Below are 22,297 nucleotides of genomic sequence, written 5' to 3' on the forward strand. Positions count from 1 at the left end.
CACTTGGACCATGCCTCATGGATAGGGCATGGATTGGGTCTTCAATAATTTTTTTTTTTTGCTTTGTTAATCCTCACCTGAGGATTTTCCATTGATTTTTAGAGAGAATGGAAGGGAAGAAGAAGAAGGAGAAGGAGAAGGAGAAGGAGAAGGAGAAGGAGAAGGAGAAGGAGAAGGAGAAGGAGAAGGAGAAGGAGGAGAAGGAGAAGGAGAAGGAGAAGGAGAAGGAGAAGGAGAAGGAGAAGGAGAAGAAGAAGAAGAAGAAGAAGAAGAAGAAGAAGAAGAAGAAGAAGAAAAAGAGAGAGAGAGAGAGAGAGAGAGAGAGAGAGAGAGAGAGAGAGAGAGAGAGATTGGTTGCTTCCCATACGTGCCCTGACCAGGGCTGGGGATTGAACCTGAAACTGAGGTACATGCCCTTGACTGGAATTGAACCTGGGAACCTTCAGTCTGTGGGTTGACTCTCTATCTACTGAGCCAAACCAGCTAGGGCTTCAATGAAGGTTTGTTGAAAGACCATGTGAAGGTGGCAGTGACCCTTTCCCGTCCTCTTCTCCACCAGACCTGTCATGTGAGGGAGGGGCATGTAGAGCAGTGGAGAGCCTGGGGAATGCCCGAATCAGTTAGAGAGAAGGTCTGCAGTGGGATCAGGGGGTCCAAACTCATCTGCCACAGGGTAACTTACCAAGGGCACTTCGATCTCCGTCCAGGTGATGTTGGGCACTGAAGACACGGGCTCCACTAGTGTTGTGGGGAAGAAGAGGTTGTAGTGGCCTGTGGCTGCCAGGTATAGAGTCACCGCGATGTTGAAGGGCAGTGTAAAAACTGGGAGGTCCCACTTGCTGAAGATGGAGTTCAAGGCACTAGAAAGAACTGGGCTGACGATGGAAGAAGCAAAGGGTTAATCACTGGAGTCATTCCTAGAGCTACACCATCTCTTCAGCTCTAACCACTGTGCCATTTACTGTCCTCTCTCCCTGATACGGTCCTTCCTGGCTCTCTTGAGACTCAAGCAGTCCATTGACCTGTGATTGGGAACAGGATGCTCAATTTAAGGCCGCACCTTTGAGAAACAAAATTTAAAAATAATATAAAACTGTCTTGAATAGAAAACTTTATAGAATAAACATTTCTTTGTTAGTTAAACCAATAAAGTGAACCAAAATGTAATTCTTACAAAATATCATGTATTGTCTTTGGCTCATCTAGATGTGCAATGGCTAATATGCTGAGCTGTGATAATGTTTTAGGAGTCTGGCCTCTGGGAGGAGGCTGCCATGGCACATAGATAGCACACAGGATTGGATTCAGTTAAAATACTTTGAATTACTCTGGGAACCACCATGTGAAAATGACACCTTGAGTTGTTTGTGTTTCCTGTCTTCTTGGCCTCTTCCTTGGAAAGAACACAGATTTTTGGAGAAAGAGCTGAGTGCAAATGCTAACTACAGGCTGAGTGAGCAACATTAGGTAATTAATCTTCTTTAGCTTTGTTTCCTCTGAAGGGACCGGATACCCTGGACACCTAACACCCTACGTCTTCCACACTCAGCGAGCTCAGGACAAAACATGAAATCATAGGATCCGGCTGAGTGGTCTACTTTTAATTAATGACTGTGAAGCCCAAATGGGCATTTAAGACTGCCTGAAAACCCTGTTCACATCCCTAGCCAATTAATTCTCCAACTTGCTGAGACAAGTATTTCACATCTCCTCTTTTCTCCTCAACTTTCACGTCTGCTTTCCTTTAGTTTCAGCTAACCACCTTGCTTTACTTCATTAAGAAAATAGAAATGACAAGATGAGAAATGCTTCATTTCCTCACCAAAAGATCCACATTCAACTTCCCTGTGTTCACATGCTCTGCTCATTGCCTATTTCACATGATGGATGTGTTCCTGTTCCTTTATCAGGCAAATTCTTTTCCCTGTACCTAGAGAACCAATCTATCTCAAAGATTTCCCTCCTGTGATTCTCTCCTTTTTCTCTGGATTATCTTCATAAATACACAAACATATTCTAGTTCCTCACAAATGCACAAACATATCCTAGTATCTTCTACCTTAAAAGCCCGCCCCTTTAATCTAATGTCTGCTCAGTTATTGCCCCATTTCTCTTTCCTTTTACAGCAATACACCTCAGAAGTATTATCTATCTTTGCTACCCCAATCTTTCTCCTCCAGTGCGTTCCTAAACCCACTCTAATCAGAGTTTTCCCCATGAAGACGACTCTCATTCAGTTCACCAGTGATGTCTATCTTGCCAAATCCATAGTCATCCCCTGCTCCCTGCATTTGATTGCTGGACCCTCTGACTAGACCAGCCATGGGCAAACTATGGCCCGTGGGCTGGATCGGCCCGTTTGAAATGAATAAAACTAAAAAAAAAAAAAAAAAAAAAAGACCGTACCCTTTTATGTAATGATGTTTACTTTGAATTTATATTAGTTCACACAAACACTCCATCCATGCTTTTGTTCCGGCCCTCCGGTCCAGTTTAAGAACCCATTGTGGCCCTCGAGTCAAAAAGTTTGCCCACCCCTGGACTAGACTGAAACATTCTCTGTCTGGGTTGCCATGGCACTGCACATCCTCAGTTTTCTTCCTGCTTCTCCAGCAGCTCCTTCACAACTCTCTGTCAGTTGTTCTTCCTCTCTTTTGCCAATTTCTAAATATTAGAAGATTCTCTCTCTCTCTCTCTCTCTCTCTCTCTCTCTCTCTCTTTCTTTCCTTCTCTTTCTGGGTAATATCTTTAGTACCATGGACAAAAAAATGTCTTCTATCTGCCTCTGAGTTCCAAATCTTGACCATATCACTAAGTTCCAGATTTGCACATCCAGTGACCTACTCAACATCTCTACTAGAAGTTGAAAGTTTATCTCTAAACAGAACCCTCAATTTGCATCCTGTCTCCAACCACCAACCTGTTTTTCTTAGTTTTCTCCATCAGCTCAGGTGCTCAGTCAAGTTATAGGAGTATCTGAGTCACCCCCCACAAATCCCATACCCCACAGCCTCTCAGGAAGTCCTATTGCTTCTACTTTCCTTAAAATATAGCCAAGTCCAACCACTTCTCATCACCTCCTGGATACCATCCTATTCTAGACTGTCCTCATCCCTTGTGGGTTATTGTAGCAAACAACTCACTATGCCTTCAGTGTTTACTCTTGTCCAGTTGAAATCCATCCTCCACACAGCAAGCAGAGTGATTTACTTAGATTTAAACCATATCGCATCACTCCTCTGCTTAAATCCTTTAACTGCTTCCCATCACAGTTGTCATGAAAATCCAAAGGCTCACTTATCTACGAGGCATATGGGGTCTGGCCCTCATCTACTTCGGCCTCACCTTCTGCCCGCCTCCATTCTGGGTTTCAGCCCCACTGGTCTTGTTTCTAGAACACATCACACGTCTCCAGTTGGGGTCTTTGTCCACGTGCTGCTTCTGCCTGCAGCATCCTTCACTCAAATCTGCAGATGGCAGGCACCTTCTTGTCATTTAGGCCAAACACCCCTCTGCAAAGTGGTGTCCTGACATCCCCATCTGGAATCACTGTTTCATTTGCCCCATCTTATTTTCCTCAAGTACTTATCACACATTGAAGTGATCTTTTTAATTCACTGGCTCATGCATTTTATTTCTATCTTTGCCAAGAAAAATGTAAGGTCTAAGAGGATGGAGACCTTCTCTTGCTCACAATGGTCCCCAACACCTAGAATAGTCCATGCATATCTCAGGCACTCAGCAAACATTTGTTGGATAAACCTGGAAAATGACACTGCTAATACCTATGCTGTGGATTGGCTTTTAAGGACTCAGTGAGATAAGTGAACAACTACAGCAGTAGCACAGAGCTCAGCCCAGAGTAGGGCACTCAGTGGTGTTTATCTTTAAAATTGGGAAGCAAGGGTGGGGCTGACAAATTGCCTGCCAGTGTGATGTGGCTGAGGAACTGTGCCAAGGGGCTTAATCTATGCAGTTATAAACCAAATGTATGCAAATAAGGACAAGTCCTCCTACTCCTTACATGGAGGCCCATGGGGGATATTAAGGAAATCCCCATAGAATTGACTGCTTTAGCTGCTTGTCCTGATAGATTAAGAAAGAAGCCCCAAGAAAAAACATAAGTTCCCTGGAATGCTTAATGTAGTAATTTATTTGCAAGCACTACTAAAAAGTAATGGAACAGTACTTAAACTACATTAAACTAACTGCTTTTAGTAACTCTAGACTTTGAAATCAAAGAAAGCCATTTACTTCTTAGAGATGTTAAAAATCAGTCAGCATGTCTGAGAGGAGGTGAGCCCAGGGCTGCAGGCTACGGGTTCGTTTCGGGCCTCCTGCCTCTGCATTCAGCAGGCGCCCTCGGACCCTGCAGACCTGGTGCGGATGCAAGTAAACTAAGGCCCCCACGAGTAAAAGGCCTCGCACACCCTGCACCCAGTGGATAGTTCTTAATACGCTCCCACCTTACTTTACCTTCCTCTTGCAAAATGAGGTGATTTCACAGTAAGATCTCAGCTGATGTTTCTCATCAAAGGCTCTATGCTCTGAATACAGGTGCACTGGTTCAGGAAAGCTCTATGCATCTATCACCAGCGAGTTTTCAGCTTTTGGATCTTGGTTCGGCCACAGGATAGATGATTACTATAGAGCCTGGGGTTTAGCAGTGCAGGCTCTGCGTTCAGAAGGCTAGCAGTGATCTCTTTTACCGAGTGTGACCTTGGGCCAAACTATGTAACCTCTGTGTGCCTTGGTCTTTCCTTCTGTACGCAGGGACAGTAATAGCCCTACACTGCTTAGCACTGTGCATGTAGGAAATGCATGTCAGCCTTTTCCATGACTCCTGTCATGCAAAGAGGACTATCAGCACGAGACCAAATGTGTGGTGCTTTGTTGCTTTAAAGGGTCCCTGTCACTCCAGATTCAAACATGATCCTCTTGGGTGCAACTAAACTCATGGACTTTCACAGTGTCTTTCAGGACAGACCAGCCTGACTGTGAAGACGTGGGGCCTCGTGACGGTGCACGTCCCTGTCCATTCTAAGACACAGCAGTCATCCTGGGGCTCTGTGGGTCTGGGAGCAGAAACAATGAGGCATCTCACCAGGCCATTGAGGTGAAGGTCACGGGAAACAGAAGCCACCAGTAATAGTCAAACTTCTTGGAGAACACGGCCATCAGCAGTCCAACCAGCATCCCATTGTACCCATGGAGTCCGGAGGCGATCGCGGACCTGGGGGGAAGCAGAGTAATCTGCGTTTGACCTCATTGTCCCTCTCTCCTGCTGCTCACAGAGGAGTCAGTTTATTCGATAGATGTTGGGCAATCAAATAGCTGCCAGCACCTTCCAGATAAACACACACACACACACACCCACACCTGTGTGTGCCTTGATTACCTTTGCTGATCTAGAATTAAATTATGCACTTTTGTCTTCTCTGTGTCTACACTCTCCTTCTCAGGGGAGCCTCAGATTGCTACATGTAGAGGGAAATCTGAAAGAAACCTGAGGTGTGTCACTGGGAAGGTGTGTGTGTGTGTGTGTGTGTGTGTGTGTAAGAGAGAGGGAGGTGGTTGGGAGTGGAGGTCAGGGGCAGGTGTAGATGGGGGGCTGGAAGAGAAGGGGTGTTCAGAATCTCCTCAGGACTAGAGTAATTATCTGAGAAGCAGAAATCCATGTTTTGGAAAAATAATTATTTTTCATTGTGCTTGCATTTTCTCTCTATTTTCTCATTTGTATTTGGTGTTCGAATTAGTACTTTTTTTTGTTTTACATTCTAGCTGCTTCAGGCAAACTGAGCAAAGATGGCTGGCCCATACCTGTGAAGTCCCGTAGCACCAGTGGCTGGGTATAGCAGGGGCAGTGGGAATAAAACGAGGAAGCCTTGGGGAGATAAAATTGGGGGAGCCCTAGGGGTTGCTTCCACAGCTGCCCTTCCCTGTGGAGAGTGCCCTTCTAGAACTCTTCTCTGTCAAAAGTTTGGTGGCTTCTGGATTTGGTTTTCAGGAGGAAACCCATTACCTTATACCCCTGTTCTGACCATCAAAACTGTAAAACTCAGTTCAACCCCAATGCCAAAGGATCTTCATTAGGATCATGCTCCATCACAACACGGCAGCATCAGTGTTGCTGACTTTGGGTTACTATCTGTAAAGTACAGTCTCAGGACCAGTGGGCTGTGGTGATGGGGGCAGGATACTAGGGGTGATGGTGGAGGGCAGTGGTGGAGGTTCTGACCTGGATATGTGGCTGTGTCAGTGGCTCATTGTGGACAGTGGTGAAGTCATGGCTCTTTGGAAGAATGTGTATGTAAGGTGCCTAGAATTTTGCACCTATGGTGTAGGACATGGTACTGACCTATCAGTAATGAAGCTCAAATCTTTTCCAGGCACTGGAGTGGAATATGAAACATTTGGACTGGACTTCTCATCTTGGACTTGCTTAGAACATAGCCAGGGAGAGAAAACTCAGAAAGCAATTAGAGAACCATCTAATATAGTAATGGGATATGGTCTGTGGTTGTTCAGAGAGAAAGGAAGGGTCAGAGTACACTGGGGCAATCAGGGTGGCTCCCTGGAGGAGGAGAGATTGAGGGAATGGCAGGATTAGATACGCAGAAGCAACAGTGCTCAATTGGGAACAAGTGTGATGTTGAGTGGTAGGCAGAGTGGGTGCATTAGAGAGGCTTTGGAAGACAAGTTGAGGGATTGGATTTTATTCGGATGCATATTTGGCTTAAATTTGCCTTTTCCAAACTCTGTATTACATACTGTCCTGTATTATTAGAAGGCATTTCTTGCCTGTTAGTCTTATCCCCCTCAACTAAATTGCAGGCTCCATGAGGGAAGAACTGCCTAAATGTTCTGCACCTACCACAGAGGAAGTGTTTCCAGAAGGCTCTACGGTTAAATGGAGCCTGGCACTGTCATTGCTGTAAACATAGGAGTGGTTTAATTCTGTGAGGATCTCCAATGACCTGTTCAAAGCTGAGACTCAGGAGACCTCGGCCTGGCTGAGAGGATAAGGTAGGCTGACCACAAGAGTAATCACCTCTCCACCTGTCTGCCTCAAAACCCAAGACCAACATGGAAAGGGACTCACCTGTCTTGGCTCAAGGCAAGGGCAGTTAAGGTCGAGACCACTGTGCCCAGACCCCCAGCAATTGTCCACCAGGGATTCTGGATCAGGAGCCCTATGAAGATGATGAACCCGCTGACAGGGTTGTTGACGAACATCACTTGACCAGTCCCCCTTAGGACCCAGTCTGTGAACTGCAGGGCCAGCGGCTTATCTGAAAGAGACGGGCAGAACCAGAGCCATCAGCAAGGTCCAGCCTGTGCTTCCCTGCTGGACCACTGGTTGGCGTGGCAACCAAGGCAGACAGGGATGCTTGAGCCAGGACACTTCCCCTCATTCAGCCTGGCACCCAGCCCATCTCTGAGTGGCCCGGCAATCAGTCCGCATGGGTGCTAGTTTTGCAGTACACACTGAGGCACCATGCTGAGACCAATTTAACGCCGTTCCAGCCATTGGCTTGGTTGGCAAGGAAGCCCCAGGAGCATTCCAAGGGAAATTTATTGATCCAAGGGAAGGGGTGGAGAGGGAAGGAAGCTTTTTTTATGTGGTGCTGTATGATTCAGTTGAGGGCTGGTATCTGAGCAGCAGAGGCAGTAGTCTGGAGAAAGGAAGCTGGGAAAGAAGTGATTTTAGTACAGCTGTGACAATAGTATTGAGTCAGAACCTGGAGGAAGCCAGGTCCAGAAGAGGGAACATACAATCGATCTCATTCTCTGGGTTGGTTTCCAGTACAGCCCGTACAGGTGGGGGCAGGGAGGTGAGGCGTGTTTGTTGCAGCATTTAGTTTAGGGAAATGATGAGAAGGAAGATATTAAAAAGAAAAAACTCTGGAATATTGGGGGGGTGATGCCAATACTTGGCACATAATACACAGCCAGCAAAAGTGAAAGAATGACCAATCAGCTTGTTTGGGAAATGGCTTATAGGCTAAGCGGTTGTCCAAAAGCGATTCCATTATTCCCTGAAGGAGTGAAGGATTTTCAAACAATTCAAGTGAGTGAAATGTATTTAATTCCAAGACCTTGGGAATTCCGTTATTAGGGTATGTTATGCCTTCCCGAGTCAACTCAGGGCTGGCGCACCCCATCGGTGGGAGCCCTCACCATGGCTGAGTGAGGGAGCAGCTTCCTCTCTCCAAGCCAGAGGCAGGGCTGGCCCACTGGCCTGGCCCGGCTGCTTCTTCCCTGGGCACTGACTTACCTTTCAGCCAGCTCCTGCACTCCTTCATCTCGCCTGTCAGGTAGCTCACTGCTCGGAAGAGGCTGATGCCTCCCCGGCCTGCCGAGCCCCGGGGGGCTGCCCCACTTTCTCTCCTTTTACTCTTTTCATTGGGCTTTTCAATTTTCACGATGTGGCTCCCTTCGTTGGATGAGCGGAGATCCTTTCAGGAGAAGCGATGACAAAACATCAGAGAATTTAGCTTTTTGAGAGCAGGAGCATTTGGGGCTAAAGAAGGTTGCCAGGTTTTTTTCTTTTTGATATGAAGGATCATAAGACAAATATGCACTGTGTCTCACGGAGCCCCAACTGCCCCACTCAGACCAGCTCTGCCCAGAATCTCTACACATTCTTCACAGCAGCCTTTCTTAACCCTTCGTGCCAGGGATCCCTTTTGGCAACTTGGCAAGCCTGTGGACTTCCTTTCAGAACGTAAATGTTTGGAAATGAATAAAGTAAGTAGCATTACAAAGAAAACCAATGACACTGAAACACAATATCAGAAAAGACTGCGAAACACATAGCTGTGGCAGATCCAATGCCTACTATGACTTCAGGGTAGTGAGGAGTGAATACCTGGGGCCTCTCCACTCTAACTCAGAATCGCTGCAGGGCCATCCCAGCTCCAGCGCTCACCACAGGAGCAGCGAGGCCTCTACGGTGACTGTATCACAGCCCAGCTTCTGCTCTAATCCTGCTGCCTTACTTCTCTGCAAGTATTGACCCAGTGCCATACCCCTGTAAACTTCTTATATGCAAATCTCCAAGTCAGCTTCCTAGGGGAACCCAATCTGTGACAAGGACAAAAATCTCACATGTGCTAATATGACTGTTGTTCTTTCCCTGTATTCTTTTTTTTCTTTTCTTTTTCTTTCTTGATGCTGGGACATCAAAGGAAAATTAGTCAAGCACTCTGAAAATGTTTTTACTCTTCTTTCCCTGTATTCTTAATTGAAGTAAATGTGAAAGTTTGTTGGAGGTTAAGAAAAATAAAGATGACTTACTTACCCCCCCCTCCCAAGTCCCTACCCCGCGATTCTATCTGTGGACCCCTCGGTCAGGACCCCTTGCTCTAAAGTTGTGCTGTCCCCTATAGTAGCTAACAGGACATGTGGCTATTGAGCACCTGAAATGTGACTAATCTAAACTGAGATGTGCTTTAAGTGAGTTTTAAAGACTTAGTATAAAAAGAATGTGTAAACTATCTCAATGATACTTTATATTGATTATATATTGAAATCATATTACATATATTCATATATATTAGGATAAGTAAAATATGTTATTGAAATTAATTTCACTTGCTTCTTTCTACTTTTTAAAAATGTGTTAATAGAAATTTAACTTACACACATGGCTTGCATTATATTTTAATTATACACCTAAAGTTCTTTCCTCCATTAAGGCAATGAGAGCAGTGGAAAAAATGGTGCCCAAGACGGTGGATAACAATTGGGGAGAGTGATGAGCTAGTCAAAAGCTTAAACAGATAAACAGAGGAATGAGATGTCCAAAGGGGGGTTGGAAAAGCTTGGGGGTATCTCTGTGAATCCAGAAGGCCTCATGCATGTGTAGGGCTGGCACATGACCAGGACAGTGTGCAAACTCAAAGAACTGAGAGGCCCCTATGCTCTCATCTGGCTGAGTTTGAGTCTCCGTACAAGCAGAAAGTACAGGCTGAGGTAGAGTTGAAAGCTGCCTCAGTGTTGGGGATATATCCCAACATGCGCACAGAACCCTTAGAATATGTCTGTCGAATCATTGGCTGACCAGTAGGCTAATTGAGCCAAGACATCAGAGGCTAGAAATGATAAAAAATATATACTATCCAGAATTAGTTCAGAAAAGCCATTAGACAGACATGCCAGCAACTGACTTGTCTTTAAATTTTCTGGTTCGTTCTTCTGACTGCTCCAATCTGATATTGAGCTTCTCTAGCAAATTTTCACTTCTATTATACTTTTCAACTTCAGATTTTTTACTTGTTTCTTTTAAAAATAATTCCCTCTTTATTGATAGTCTCTATTTGTCGAGATATTATGGTCATACTTCTCATATGTTCCTTTAGCTCTTTAGACATGTTTTGTTGTTGTTGTTCCTTAATTGTATTTAAGGTGATTTAAAGTCTTTTTCTAGTAAGTGTAATGTCTGGGCTTCCTCCAAGACAGTTTCTATTGGCTGCCTTATTTCCCCTGTTCCATACTTTCTTATTTCTTGGCATGTCTCATTATTGTTTGTTGAAAACTGGATGTTTTAAATAATATAGTGTGGCAACTCTGGAAATCAGATTCTTCTCTCTCCCCAGGGTTTGTTATTGCTGGCTTGTATCCCTCTCCACTGTATTAATAGCTATAGCCAGGCTACCTCTGTGCTACTGTGTTCAAGGAGTGCTAAAAGCTGACATTTGCCTGACCAGTGTGGCTCAGTGGTTGAGCATCCGTCTATGGATCAGGAGGTCATGGTTCGATTCCCAGTCAGGGCACATGCCTGGGTTGCGGGCTTGATCCCCAGTATGGGGCGTGCAGAAGGCAGCTGATTAATGATTCTCTCTAACCATTGATGTTTCTATCTCTCTCTTCCTCTCCCTTCCTCTATGAAATCAATAAAAATGCATAAAAAAATAAAGACTGGCATTTGAATGAAGGCCTTCCTTTTGGAGATAATAGGTAATTCAAGGGGACAAGTCTAAGGGGCAAGATTCTGGAGACTGGTTGGAAGACTGGTGTATGAGTGTGTACATTTCTTGTCCTTAAAATCATGTTGCACACAAGCTACATTTTCATCTTAGGCCAAGTAGGACTCATCATGGAAGTGACCATGTATTGACTTGGGACAGAATCTCCCTGAACAGTGGCCCCTCTGTGGCATTATATAACACAGGCATTGGGTAGTTGGGAAAATAGCACCTTTCACTACCCTTTCCCACCCCCACCCCCACCCCACCTGGGAAACATCCTAGGAGAAACATTCCTCACCTTTTCTTCAGGCATTTCCAGGAGGGGCAGGGCCGGGTGTGTATCCTGAGGGCTGGAGGGCCAGGTAGGGCTGGGTAACTCAGACTCATAGAGTTTGTATCTGCTGGAAAGAGGCTCTGCCAGGAGAGGACTGCTGTGAGTTTCAGACATCTCCTTCAGGGGGCGGCCACTCATTGGTCATGCAACTGGTGGAAAAAAAGGGACAGAACAGGTGCATCAGGATCAGGCTCACATGGACTTGGCTGAAGCTGGATAGAGGCCTCAGGAAGCATATGGTCTGCCCTGACACACATGGGACCTGCTGTTCCACAAGTTTGTGCGCCAGAGCGGCCTAGAGCCATTCCTCCATCATGTGAACTTTACCTTCCAAACCCCCCCCCCCCACCCCCCCCCTTCTTCCAAGTCCAGAAGTAAGTCCATTCCATTGGGAAGATTTCTCTGACACCCAGAATAGGTGTCTCTCCTTTTTTTCTGACTCCTGAAATATTTTTCTCTACCTTTTATATTGATCGTTGTACTATCTGTACATATATTTTCTCTTAATACATACACATAGATCTGGCTCCTCCAACTTAGTGGCGATCTAAAAGAAACTTGTTGTTTGTTTTTTTTTTTTGCTTAAAATATTACAAAGGGTATTACATATGTGTCCATTTTATCCCCCCGCCCTAGACAGTCCCCTAGCCTCCCCTATCCCCCAGTGTCTTATGTCCATTGGTTATGCTTATATGCATGCATACAAGTCGAAACTTGTTTTCTTAATTGCTAGGGAGCCTACATTGCTTATAGCTGACCTCCAGTCTCCCTTCTCTCCCCTCTGCCCTCAGCGCTCTTTCCACCTCCTTCCTCCTTTTCCTTCCCTAGAAACAGTAAGAAACTCTGGTATAATCTGTTTGACGTTGTGTGCACCGGGCTGGACATCCTTCCCTCTCTGTGTGGGACCACTGGGGCCAGGGTTTATGCCATGACATGCTTTTAGGAACAACATCTGCCGGAAGTCCTCAGTTTCTCAATCTATTCTGGTGTGCCAGGTCGTGCTGCACTTCTCCCCTTCCCATTCAGCCATCTTAGCCATTCTCCTCTGGCCTCCTTCAGCTCAGTCACGTCTTCATTTACTTTATTGTTTCTCTGAGAGTTGGCTTTGGGCCCGCACATGGGCTCTTCAACATGATTTAGATTTTCTCTATTGCTCCGTGCTGCCTCCTCTGAGTTGCAGGGCAGTGCGTCTCAGGACAGTGATTGCAGATCCCTAGAATGGGTGCTAGCATTCCTTACATTCACCATTGCAGACATTCCTAAAGGATTGCAGACATTTCCAAAGGGGCGGAAGTCTCCCTTTCTATACCTGCATTAGTATCATTTCCCTGGCTATTTCCTCTTCTATTCCCAATGAGAGGCATTACTGTTCTTCATTGTTGCTTCCAGAACACTATATACCTTCCTTGTGTAGAATCCTCTCTTCTTTGAGGCCTATACTACCCCTCTAACTGCTCACTCTCTCATTCAATGAAGACTTTAGGGCAGTGGTTCTCAACCGTCTGGCCCTTTAAATACAGTTCCTCATGTTGTGACCCAACCATAAAATTATTTTCATTGCTACTTCATAACTGTCATGTTGCTACTGTTATGAATCGTAATATAAATATCTTATATGCAGGATGGTCTTAGGCGACCCCTGTGAAAGGGTTGTTCGACCGCCAAAGGGGCCACAACCCACAGGTTGAGAACTGCTGCTTTAGGGTCTCCTAATAGTTATCTCTACTCCAATAATTTTCAGCAACCTCAATGTTCAGGCATTGATACTGACCTCACTGACATTAACTAATCATTTATTTTCTGACTTTGCAGATCCTTGTCTTTCTCATCTCCGGTGACTCACTACCTCTTCCTTTCAGCCACTGATTTCCATAACCACACATGGCCTTGATATCATCCAAACTCTGAAATCTCAAAATCTTGATTCTCTTCTCTGGTCACTACCTCCTGGACTTCCAGCTTACCTGCTCAAGTGCACCTTCTGATACAGTTCTTTCATCCCAACCACTTACCTCTACCAGCCCCCTCATCTCCTTTCTTCCTTAATCAACTTAAATTTCATGGCCCATCATTTTCCTTTTTTCAACTCCCTTGCTCCCTCTTCTCTCCCTCTCTCATTATTGTGTGGTGAAATCCCAGCCAGGTTAATCCAACCCTCCATCTTTTCCATGCTCTTATCAAGCAATGAACATCGCTAGAGAGAAATTGCATAACTGGGCAGGCGACTTTCACTTTCAATTGATGCTTGCCATCCTCAGTTGGGCTCTTGGCATTTTTCTTTCTCTTTAGCCACCCCAGTCTGGTTTCCACTCCTACTGCCCTTGCTGTAAGACCTCTATGCTGGCAAATCCAAACATGCTTCAGTCCTCATCTCACTAGACCCCTCAGTGGTATTCCATGGACTTGACCATCCCTCCAGACACACTCTTCTCTCTTTAGCTTTCATACTTGACCCTTTCTCTGGCTGCTCCTTCACGCTGTCCTTGGCTACTTCCTCCTGTAAGTATGAGCTTGTTCTGGGCCATCTTTAGTGATGCTCCTGCCCAGTTGACCTCAGCTCTTGCCATGGCTTGATCTTGCCATGACTCCAAAATCTAGCATTCCCAGCTCAGTTTTGAGCATTGGGTTCATTGACTTAATTGTCTAGTTTACACCTGTGGATGTTCCAGAAGTAGCTTAAAGTTAATATACTGAAACAACTCATTTTCTTCCTAAGTCCTATCCTCTCCCCTCAAAGGTGCTTATCCAAGGACAAGTCCTCTTTCCCTTCCAAACTGCTCCTTCAGAAATCTCAGGAGTCAAACTCAATATTCCCTGCTCCTCCAGTCTCCAAGTCCAGTATTTCTATCTCTAAATACACCTTCATGTCCGATGTTACTATTTGGCTGCCATCACCCCTTGCCACCTCTTTGGTAAGTCCCAATTGGCCTCCCCACTTCTCAGATTTCTCCTCCAAGTCGTCCTCCTCAGGGTCATCACGTATGTCAGTTCCTTGCTTAAATCCACGTATTAATCCACGTATTAATCCACTTATTAATCCACGTATGTCAGTTCCTTGCTTAAAACCTTTCAATGGCTACAGATGGAAAACGATGCCTTTTACATGGCATGCAATGTTCTGTAGCACTGAGTTCCCGTTAGGTGTTAGCCTGCCCTGTGCTTCTCTTGCCCTTTGTCCGTGGGCTCCACACTGGCCTTGTTTTAGTGCCTAGAAGGTGTTAAGTAAGTACATTTCCACCTCAAATGTAGATCCATCTGCCTAGAAGGTCTCTACCTTGCTCTTTACCTGGGTACCTCCTACCCGTCTTTCAAGCATTGTCTCAATGAGCACTTTTCAGAGTAGCCTTCCCAGATCTACCCCTGACTGTGTTCTCCTGTCACATGCTGTCAGAGGACCCAGAATTTTTTCTTATAGCATTTCTTTGCACCACTCAATGATATATTTATTTGTATATTTATTTGCATAGTATCTACTTCTCTACTGGCATTTAACAGGCATGAGGACAGTGACCTTGTCTGTTCTGTTTGCTGCGGTGACCCCAGCTCCCAGCACAGTGCCTGGCACATAGTCGGTGCTCAATAAATAGGGGAGGAAAGATAGAAAGCTACAGATGATACTAGAGTGGGAACATCTCCTTGGAGAGTTTACAAATCATGTGGGTCTCATGAGAACTGAACAGCTTAAGTAGGGTATAGGGCCACCCACCAGCCCTGCATTTCCGAGCCAGAACTCTGCCATGTCTAGTACCTGTCCTCATTCCCAGGAGGAGCTGATTTAAACAATAGCTGATTTTGAGCGTAGATCAGCCAATATCATTCAGATCCAACCCACTCCCCTTTTTGATGCTGCCACCTGCCTGAAAGGGGGTCTTTTTCTCTATCTGACACTGGAGGTGAGTATCCCGAGTTTCAGATTGCTCTGCGGGGAGCATGAGGGGGAGGTTTGAGAGCAAAAGCTAACAAACCTGGCAACCTGTCCCTCTCCAACGCTCTGTCTCCCTCTGGTGGCCACAACGTGATAAAGCATCTGGGCTCCTCTGCAGGATTCCTTCCAAGCCGTTGATAAAAAGCAAGGAGCAGCTAACTAGATATCTAGACACATGATTTCCGTGACACCACACATCTGGGTGAAATAGAAATATTTTGGAAAGGCTTTGTGTTAAATTCAGTGGCTGTGAAATCCATTAAAAGTCCAGTTGAAAAATAACTTTTTTTCCAAACGTATTTCATTGAATCTAAGATGTTATCAACTGCAAGATGTATCTTTATTCTGTGTATCCCCAAGGAAGAAGAAAATTCCTGCTAATAAAAATTGAACATCTTGATTTCAGAAATGTTAAAATATAAAAGCAATGTCTATCATCTAATCAAGGAAAAATGCTTTTTTTTTTTTTTTTTTTTTTTTAGGAATGGGGCTCCAGTACACAGGTGGGAGTTGCGAATGGGTAGCTTAGATATTCTTTTCTAACCACAATACTGCAAACATTTTTATATGTCTTTTGATGGAAAATGTGTGTACACATTATGAGCCCTTTAAGGAGAGGACCTGTTCTCTTGTGGATTTCTGTATTTGCAGGGCCCGGGAGCCAGCCTGGCACATAACAAGCCTCCGATATACGTTTAATGAGGGATGGAAAGAATGAATGATTGCACAGGGGTGTGCTATCCAAGAGTCACCCAGAGTCACCTTGGAGTCTCTCCTTTATGCAAACAATAGTCCCAATTACAGACGGAGAAATCAAGGTGCAAGAAAGCAAAGCCGGTGTTGTTTCTCACATGGACGTAAGCTGCACGCTTTCTGAAGCCGGCTTTCCATCTCAGGATGGACACAGCAAGCAGAGACCCAGAAACACCGGCAGCTTGCTCCGGAGTCAAGATTAGACCCAGTTCCCCTCCCTGGGCTCTGCTGTGTCTCCAATTGTCTTGTGGGGTACAGCTGGGGGGTCAGGGAGGAGTGACCCTCCTGGGCAGGCTACAGCTGGGGGCTGAGGGAGGGTGGCTGCCCCGGGCCCAGGTCCAGGCCCTCAGCCCCGTGCTCCGTTTCATAAGCCTGTGCAGCCTCGGCAGGAGCAACGTGATTGTATCTCCTCTGGGGAACACAGCGTTCCTTTGCCATGGGAATGTTTATCCTGTTCAAACGGGGGAATTTTTGGCTTTGGGGTTGGAGTGAGACGCCCAGCAAAAATGACCTTGTAAAGAGAAGGTCGCTGTGTCTGGAAAGAGCCCAGGCTGGAGCTCCGATGCCCAGCTTCACCCTTTCCCTGCCAACAGGGACTGCGTGGGCCTCTGCTTCTCCCTTTTTATAGGACAATGGAGGGTTCTCAGGGCAGTGAAACTGCTGACTTGGTTCTTGGCACAGGGGCTGCGTGCAGTGGTGTTTAGCTTCCCCTCTTGTGCTCCCAGATTGAAGGGGAAGATGGCTGGGGCAACTCAGTGAAGTACAAGCTGGCTGGTCCCACACAGAACGATTTTCAAAAGTTTCCATAAGGCGTTGGCCACTTGTTAGAACTGGACGGCAAAATCCCTGCCCCGGCCACGTCCCGTCTGAAGGCGCAGGCCTCAGAGTCCGTTCCCAGCTCAGCTCGGAGCCAGTCCACTAAACCTGCTTCCAAGAACACATAATTATCTGCCTGGCGTGCTCACGCTCCCCTTGGCTGCCCGCACCTTCTTCTCCCTCAGAAATGTGGACAGAAAGGGCTGTTTGGATCAGCCTCGCTTCTCTCCAAAAAGTCAGGCTTCAACTGGTCTCAAAGAGGCTCCAGAAGCAGAGGCTCCCCGACCCTTCTTGTAAGAGCACTCTTGTTGAGTACCCACTGTGTGCCCTTGGGCTACCCCAGGAGCAGAAGTGAGGGGCCCAGGCCCTGCCTGTGGAGTGGCTGGAGAGAAGGGTGGACAGAATGGAGGAGATACGCAGTGGCCAAGGAGAGGACAGGGCAGCTTCTGAGCAGAACGCAGCCCCCTCACCTCCCAGCCCTAGAGAGATGGTGCCAGGCTTTCATGTTGGGGGTGGGGGGCACACTCAGGCCACGGAAACGCCTGGGAAAGCACAAGGTCTGTGCCAGGAAATCCCAGTGTGGATGCTGCCAGAGTGTGGGCAGGGGCATCTGCAGGCAATACAAGGTGAAACCAGGGTACCAGAGGTCAGATGGTGGGAGTTCCCGGTTCCTATGTTTGGACCCCAATTCTTCTTCCAGTGTTTAGGAAACATGGCTGGAACTATTGTACTAATTTAGAACCCTTCTCCTGGCTCTTTCTCTAAAAGACTATCCATTCCTGGTAGCAAGGCAAAAACATGCCCATGGGGACAGGCTGCGGTCTCTCTAGCATGTTCTTGCTGTCCTGGGTGGGAAGGGCCATGCCTGGAGGGGTTCCCTGAGTGGCTGCTGTGAGTTAGTGCCGATTTGAAGCTCTTGCCTTCCCTGTGACCTCGTGGGCTTAAGTAGGCCAGCAAACGTGTCATCTAACACGGCCTCATGGCCATCATCTTCCAGTCAACCTGTTCTCGAGGCCACGGCAGCTCTGGGGAAGGAGAAGCGATCAGCAGGTTCTCCAAAATATCTCTTGAATTAATTCACTTTGCTCAGGGCTTGGCAATTGATGCAATTATAGGAAAGGAGAGTTTCCAGAAATGTCTGCAACCTAAGGACTAAAAGGGACATTCTTTGTCTTTCTCAAATAATGAAGGAATCCATTGTTTAGTGCCCCTTGCTGTTGCCTGGGGTCCTGTTCTCATTGGGAACAGCTCTGATGATAAGAAGGCAGTGGACCTATGGAGCCCACATCAACTCCCGGGGACTTTCACTGACGGCTGGTCCCAGTTGTGTCCATCAGAGCCTAGGACACAAAAAAAGCACCCGAGAGCACTTTAGAGATTAATCCTAAGCCTGCTTTTTCTTCCAGAGCAGACTTCTCCATTTTCCTTCTGTTTGGCTCACCAGACAAAGCCCCTAGACCCTCTTCCATCCTGCCACAGGATCAGAGGTAGAGATATCAGCCCGCCAGGACCTTGCTGAGTCAGGCTGGGCCCCTGGACCAGGGGCACTGTGGATCTCGAGCCCGGTGGACAGCTGCGGGAAGGGAGAGATCAGCTGAGCAGGGCTGAGTGGCTGTTGGAGTGGGGACAGAAGAGGCTCCTGGGCTGGTGCCTCACACCCCTGGAGGCCAGGGAAGGGACGAAGCCAGGAGAGGCCTGGTGACTAGACGGATAGGGCAAGGGAACAGAGGAGAGGGGCCGGGCGGCAGTTGGGCGAAGGTGAGAGGTGCTGGGTTGTGCAAGAGGTTGGCCAAGCGCTGCTTCTTATTAGGGGTGGCTCAGAGCTTTCTTGGCAATGAGTCTGATGTGGGCTGAGAGGAGCCTGACTCACTGGGGCCAGAGGGTCAGGTCGGGTGGGACTGGAGTCAGGAGCCAGCACGACCTCCCCTGGGCCATCTGCAGACTGCTGGGTCGGAGCTGGCTGATGGCCAGCCGCTGGGGCTGGGCCTTCCTGCGTTCCCCGGCAGGGTCAGCTGGGAGTCCAAGCAGGCCTGGCAGGGGAGCTCTGGCCCTCAGTGACTGGCTCAGGGGCCTGAGGAATGGGATGGGGTTAGAGGCCGACCTCCTTTGATCTCCTTTTAAGATATTAGATGGTGTTTGCAAGGACATTAGGAGGGGCATGTTCTCCCTTCTCAGCTGATGCTTTGAAAGTGGGATGAGCCTTCTGTGCCTATATATTAGCCCCTGCCTCACCCCCTCCCAGCAGCAACCCTAGGCTGCCGGACCTTCCTCCAGAACCTCTGATCATCAGTCTGTTTTTTTTCCTTTGGGCCAGCCCTGCCCTGCCCAGGTCCACCCCCCGGCCTCCCTGACTCCAGGCTGCCCAGGCTCCCCTCACACTGCTGATGGATGGATGATCCTAAAACACCACTAGGTTGTGCCATGGTCAGAAAGCTCCCGAGGAGCCACGTCTGAGTGGCTTGCTGCTGGGACTGGGCATGTCCCCCCGGAGGTGGCCCAGGCCCAGAGAGGGCTGACGCCCAGTGTTCTGGAATTCTAATTGTACCTGATGGGGACCAATTCAGGGTGCAGGGCTTATAACAGAGTAGAATGCAAGCCTTTTTGTTTTTAAAGCAGACATTTCTGGGAAGACATGTTGAGTCTGTGGGCAGCCGCTCCAGGGGTGTCCCCTCACCAGCTGGGGGTGACATGGCCAGTCTCTGCAGAAGGGAGGGCACTTGGGGAAGAAGTTAAGCAGCCCAGAAGGCAGCCTCCCAACGCTTAGACCAGTGCTCTTCCCAGCAGCGTAGGCCCTGGACTCTTCCCTGAGGGTGTCCCTCCTTTGCGGGGACCAGGGGCTAGTGGTGTTTGATTCTCCCTGTGGCCTGGCTTGACATAGCTTAAGTTTTTGGTCTTTGGGTTTGATGTGTACAAACATGCGCCTCCTTTCAGAAACCAGACCATGGTGCAAGGCCGTGTGCCACCTGGCGTGTCTGTTGGAATGCCGTGTGCCACCTGGCGTGTCTGTTGGGGGCCCCATCCCTCCTTGGCTGGGGTGTAGTTCTTCCGCACTTGACCTCTGCAAGAGCTTCGTGTGGCATGTCCTTTAGGCTCTTGAGCTACCTTCATTTTTTTCAACAACACTCTGGTAACATTTTTCCTTGCCAAGATGTTGATGTTCTAAACCACACTGATTAGAGTGGGGAGGCTGGCTGTCCCTGGGAGGCTGTGGAAATTGGGACACATCCCATCAGGCACTGTCCCTGGAGCCTTCATTCAGGTACAGCCCTGTTAAAGTCCTCCGTAGACAGAGTGGGATGTTTAAAGGGATGAGGGGTGGTGTTGAGGGGGATAAGGGGAGGTGGTTAATGGGCTGGTGTTAAATCTCAGGTCTTTCTTAAGCACCACCCTGAGGACACCACCCTGAGGATACCAGCCTGAGGACACGGGGCTGGGGGCTCCTCAGCAGCCTCCACATGTTGCCTCCTCCATGCTACAGCAGGGCTCCTCCACCTGTTGTCCCATGCTCAGAGGTCAACACAGACACCGACTTTCCCTGAGTCCCTGGTCTTCAAATTGGCTTCACATAACCCCGTTCTGCAGATGACAAACCCAGCCACCCCTTCCTGGCCGGTGGGGGACCCTTCCTGGCCTGGAGAAGGACCCCTTCCTGGCCCGGTAGAGGACGCTGGTGGGCAAGGCTGCTTTCAGAGCACATCCTCTTTCCCTCCAGCAGATGTGGGTGCTCTGTCCTTTAAACTCGAGGGTGGAAATCCACGACCTTGACATCTCAAGGCCCATTGGTATCTGGGGAGCTTTAAACAATGCTGCAGCCCAGGCTCCTCCGGAGATCCTGACGGAAGTGGTCTGGGGTGCACCCTGGGCACGGAATTGTTAAAAGCATCCCAGGTGAGGCCACCGTGGGGCCCAGGCTGGGAAGCACTGGCCCAGGCCTCAGCATTCATTCCTCTGCGCCCATTTTGTCCCCTTGCAACTCGAGGTGAGAGCTGAGGACCAGCTGCATTTCTCAATGCAGGATCCCAGCCCCACCCTCAGGCACAGGCGTGCATTTGGACAAGACCCTGAGTGGTCCCTCTGCTCACTCAGGCCTAAGAGGCCCAGGGAGGGGTCTCACTGGGCAGGGCTGTTGCAAGAGGTGGGTGGTGGGCACACAGAGCCAGAGGAAGGGAGGGGCATGCTGGGAGCAGGCCTGGAAGCAATCTGCATTAATTTCAGAACTTTTGCTTTGTGGTCAAAGCATTCAGTAAACAAGCAAGACCAGACTAGAGCTAGGAACAGCAAACCCAAAATGCAACAAGAGCTAGGTTTGTGGCTTTAATGACATCCTCTATCTCCAGATGAAAGGAGGTGGCAAACGCCCCAGCCTTTTCCAGCATGTGTCTTGGCCCGTGGAAATGAAATCCCTGCTTCCCATGCACCCTGTTCGGGGTCATAGCAATGCACACTCCTAAGGAAGCTGGTTGTAGGGTGTGCACAATTTCAGAAAAAAAAATGTACCATCTATGGAAATAGAGGCTCATTCAATTGCTGAAATCTGAACTGAATGTTCACCTTTGCCTTGTACGCTCATCCAAGACCATAAAGAGGAGACAGAGGGGCCATCAATTTGCCCAGCCCTGAAAAGGATAGATGCAGGACGCATGTTGGGGCTAATCAAAGCCATGGAGCTTTGGTGGTGTGCCCTCCAGCAGCCTGGCTATGAACTTCCATGGAAAGTGCTGGGCAGGGGCGATGCAGGATGGAGAGCGCTAGTAAAACCCACTGGCGACCAAATGGTAAGTCTGTATGATATCAGAGGAGAGAGCAGGGGGGAAGGCCCTGCCAGGAGTAGAAAGGGGCGTTTTGTGGAGTGGTGAGAAGAGATATCTAGTTGGGATTGGCAGAAAGGAAGTACAAAGTAGAAGGTTAGGGAATCATAGCTAGACACAGGGAAGAAGAAAGAAGAGGAGGAGGAGGAGGAGGAGGAAAAGTAAAAGAAGGGAAGTGAGAAGGGAAAAGGGAGAGTCCCAGCAGGAGAAGGGGCAGTGCTGGTGGTGAGGCTGTGCTGAGTGGGGAGCAACACCCGCCGAAGGGGAGATGGGGCCTGAGAGGCAGAGACGCTCCTACACATGCCCCTGTTCCGAAGGGGCTGTCAGACTCCAGGTAGCTTCCCATTCTCCTCCCCACCTCCAGGGGTCCTGTGAAGGAGGGAGCAACACTCTCCCCGGAGAACAGGATCTGGGGTGCTTCTTTTTCATCACCCTGTGGCTCCCTGTGGCTCCTGCATATCATCTGCACTTAGAAATAGACCCTGGACCAGCCACGTGAGAGGGAAGACTGGAGCCAACGTGACGTGGAGATGGGAACGTAACAATTCCAGCTCTACTCCACCCTTTCCCCTCCTTCATGCAAAGCCAGATTGACAAAATGAGCTTTCTTCAGGTCCCCAAGAGGCCACTTGGGGTTGCATCAGGCGAGGATTAAGGAATGTATTCATTTTGGAAGTGGCTGAAGGCA

The 22,297-nt window shown here is 48.1% G+C and overlaps 1 protein-coding gene across 4 annotated transcripts in view; it reads right to left on the bottom strand.

The window, feature by feature from the left end:
* SLC14A2 (solute carrier family 14 member 2) overlaps positions 1 to 22,297 on the bottom strand; it is a 383,545-nt gene that overhangs the window by 33,685 nt on the left and 327,563 nt on the right. For all 4 annotated transcript variants that reach the window (XM_036323004.1, XM_036323003.1, XM_036323001.1 and 1 more), the window contains exons 4-8: positions 11,272 to 11,456; positions 8,279 to 8,459; positions 7,103 to 7,292; positions 5,105 to 5,233; positions 683 to 875 (exon numbers count right to left, since the gene is read on the bottom strand). In XM_036323004.1, coding sequence (XP_036178897.1) covers positions 683 to 875; positions 5,105 to 5,233; positions 7,103 to 7,292; positions 8,279 to 8,459; positions 11,272 to 11,445 — 867 coding nt within the window. In that variant the 5' untranslated portion in view covers positions 11,446 to 11,456. The remainder of the gene's footprint in view (positions 1 to 682; positions 876 to 5,104; positions 5,234 to 7,102; positions 7,293 to 8,278; positions 8,460 to 11,271; positions 11,457 to 22,297) is intronic.

This window comes from Myotis myotis, unplaced genomic scaffold (genome assembly GCF_014108235.1).
Source record: "Myotis myotis isolate mMyoMyo1 unplaced genomic scaffold, mMyoMyo1.p scaffold_m19_p_9, whole genome shotgun sequence".
In the NCBI taxonomy this organism is placed as follows: domain Eukaryota; kingdom Metazoa; phylum Chordata; class Mammalia; order Chiroptera; family Vespertilionidae; genus Myotis; species Myotis myotis.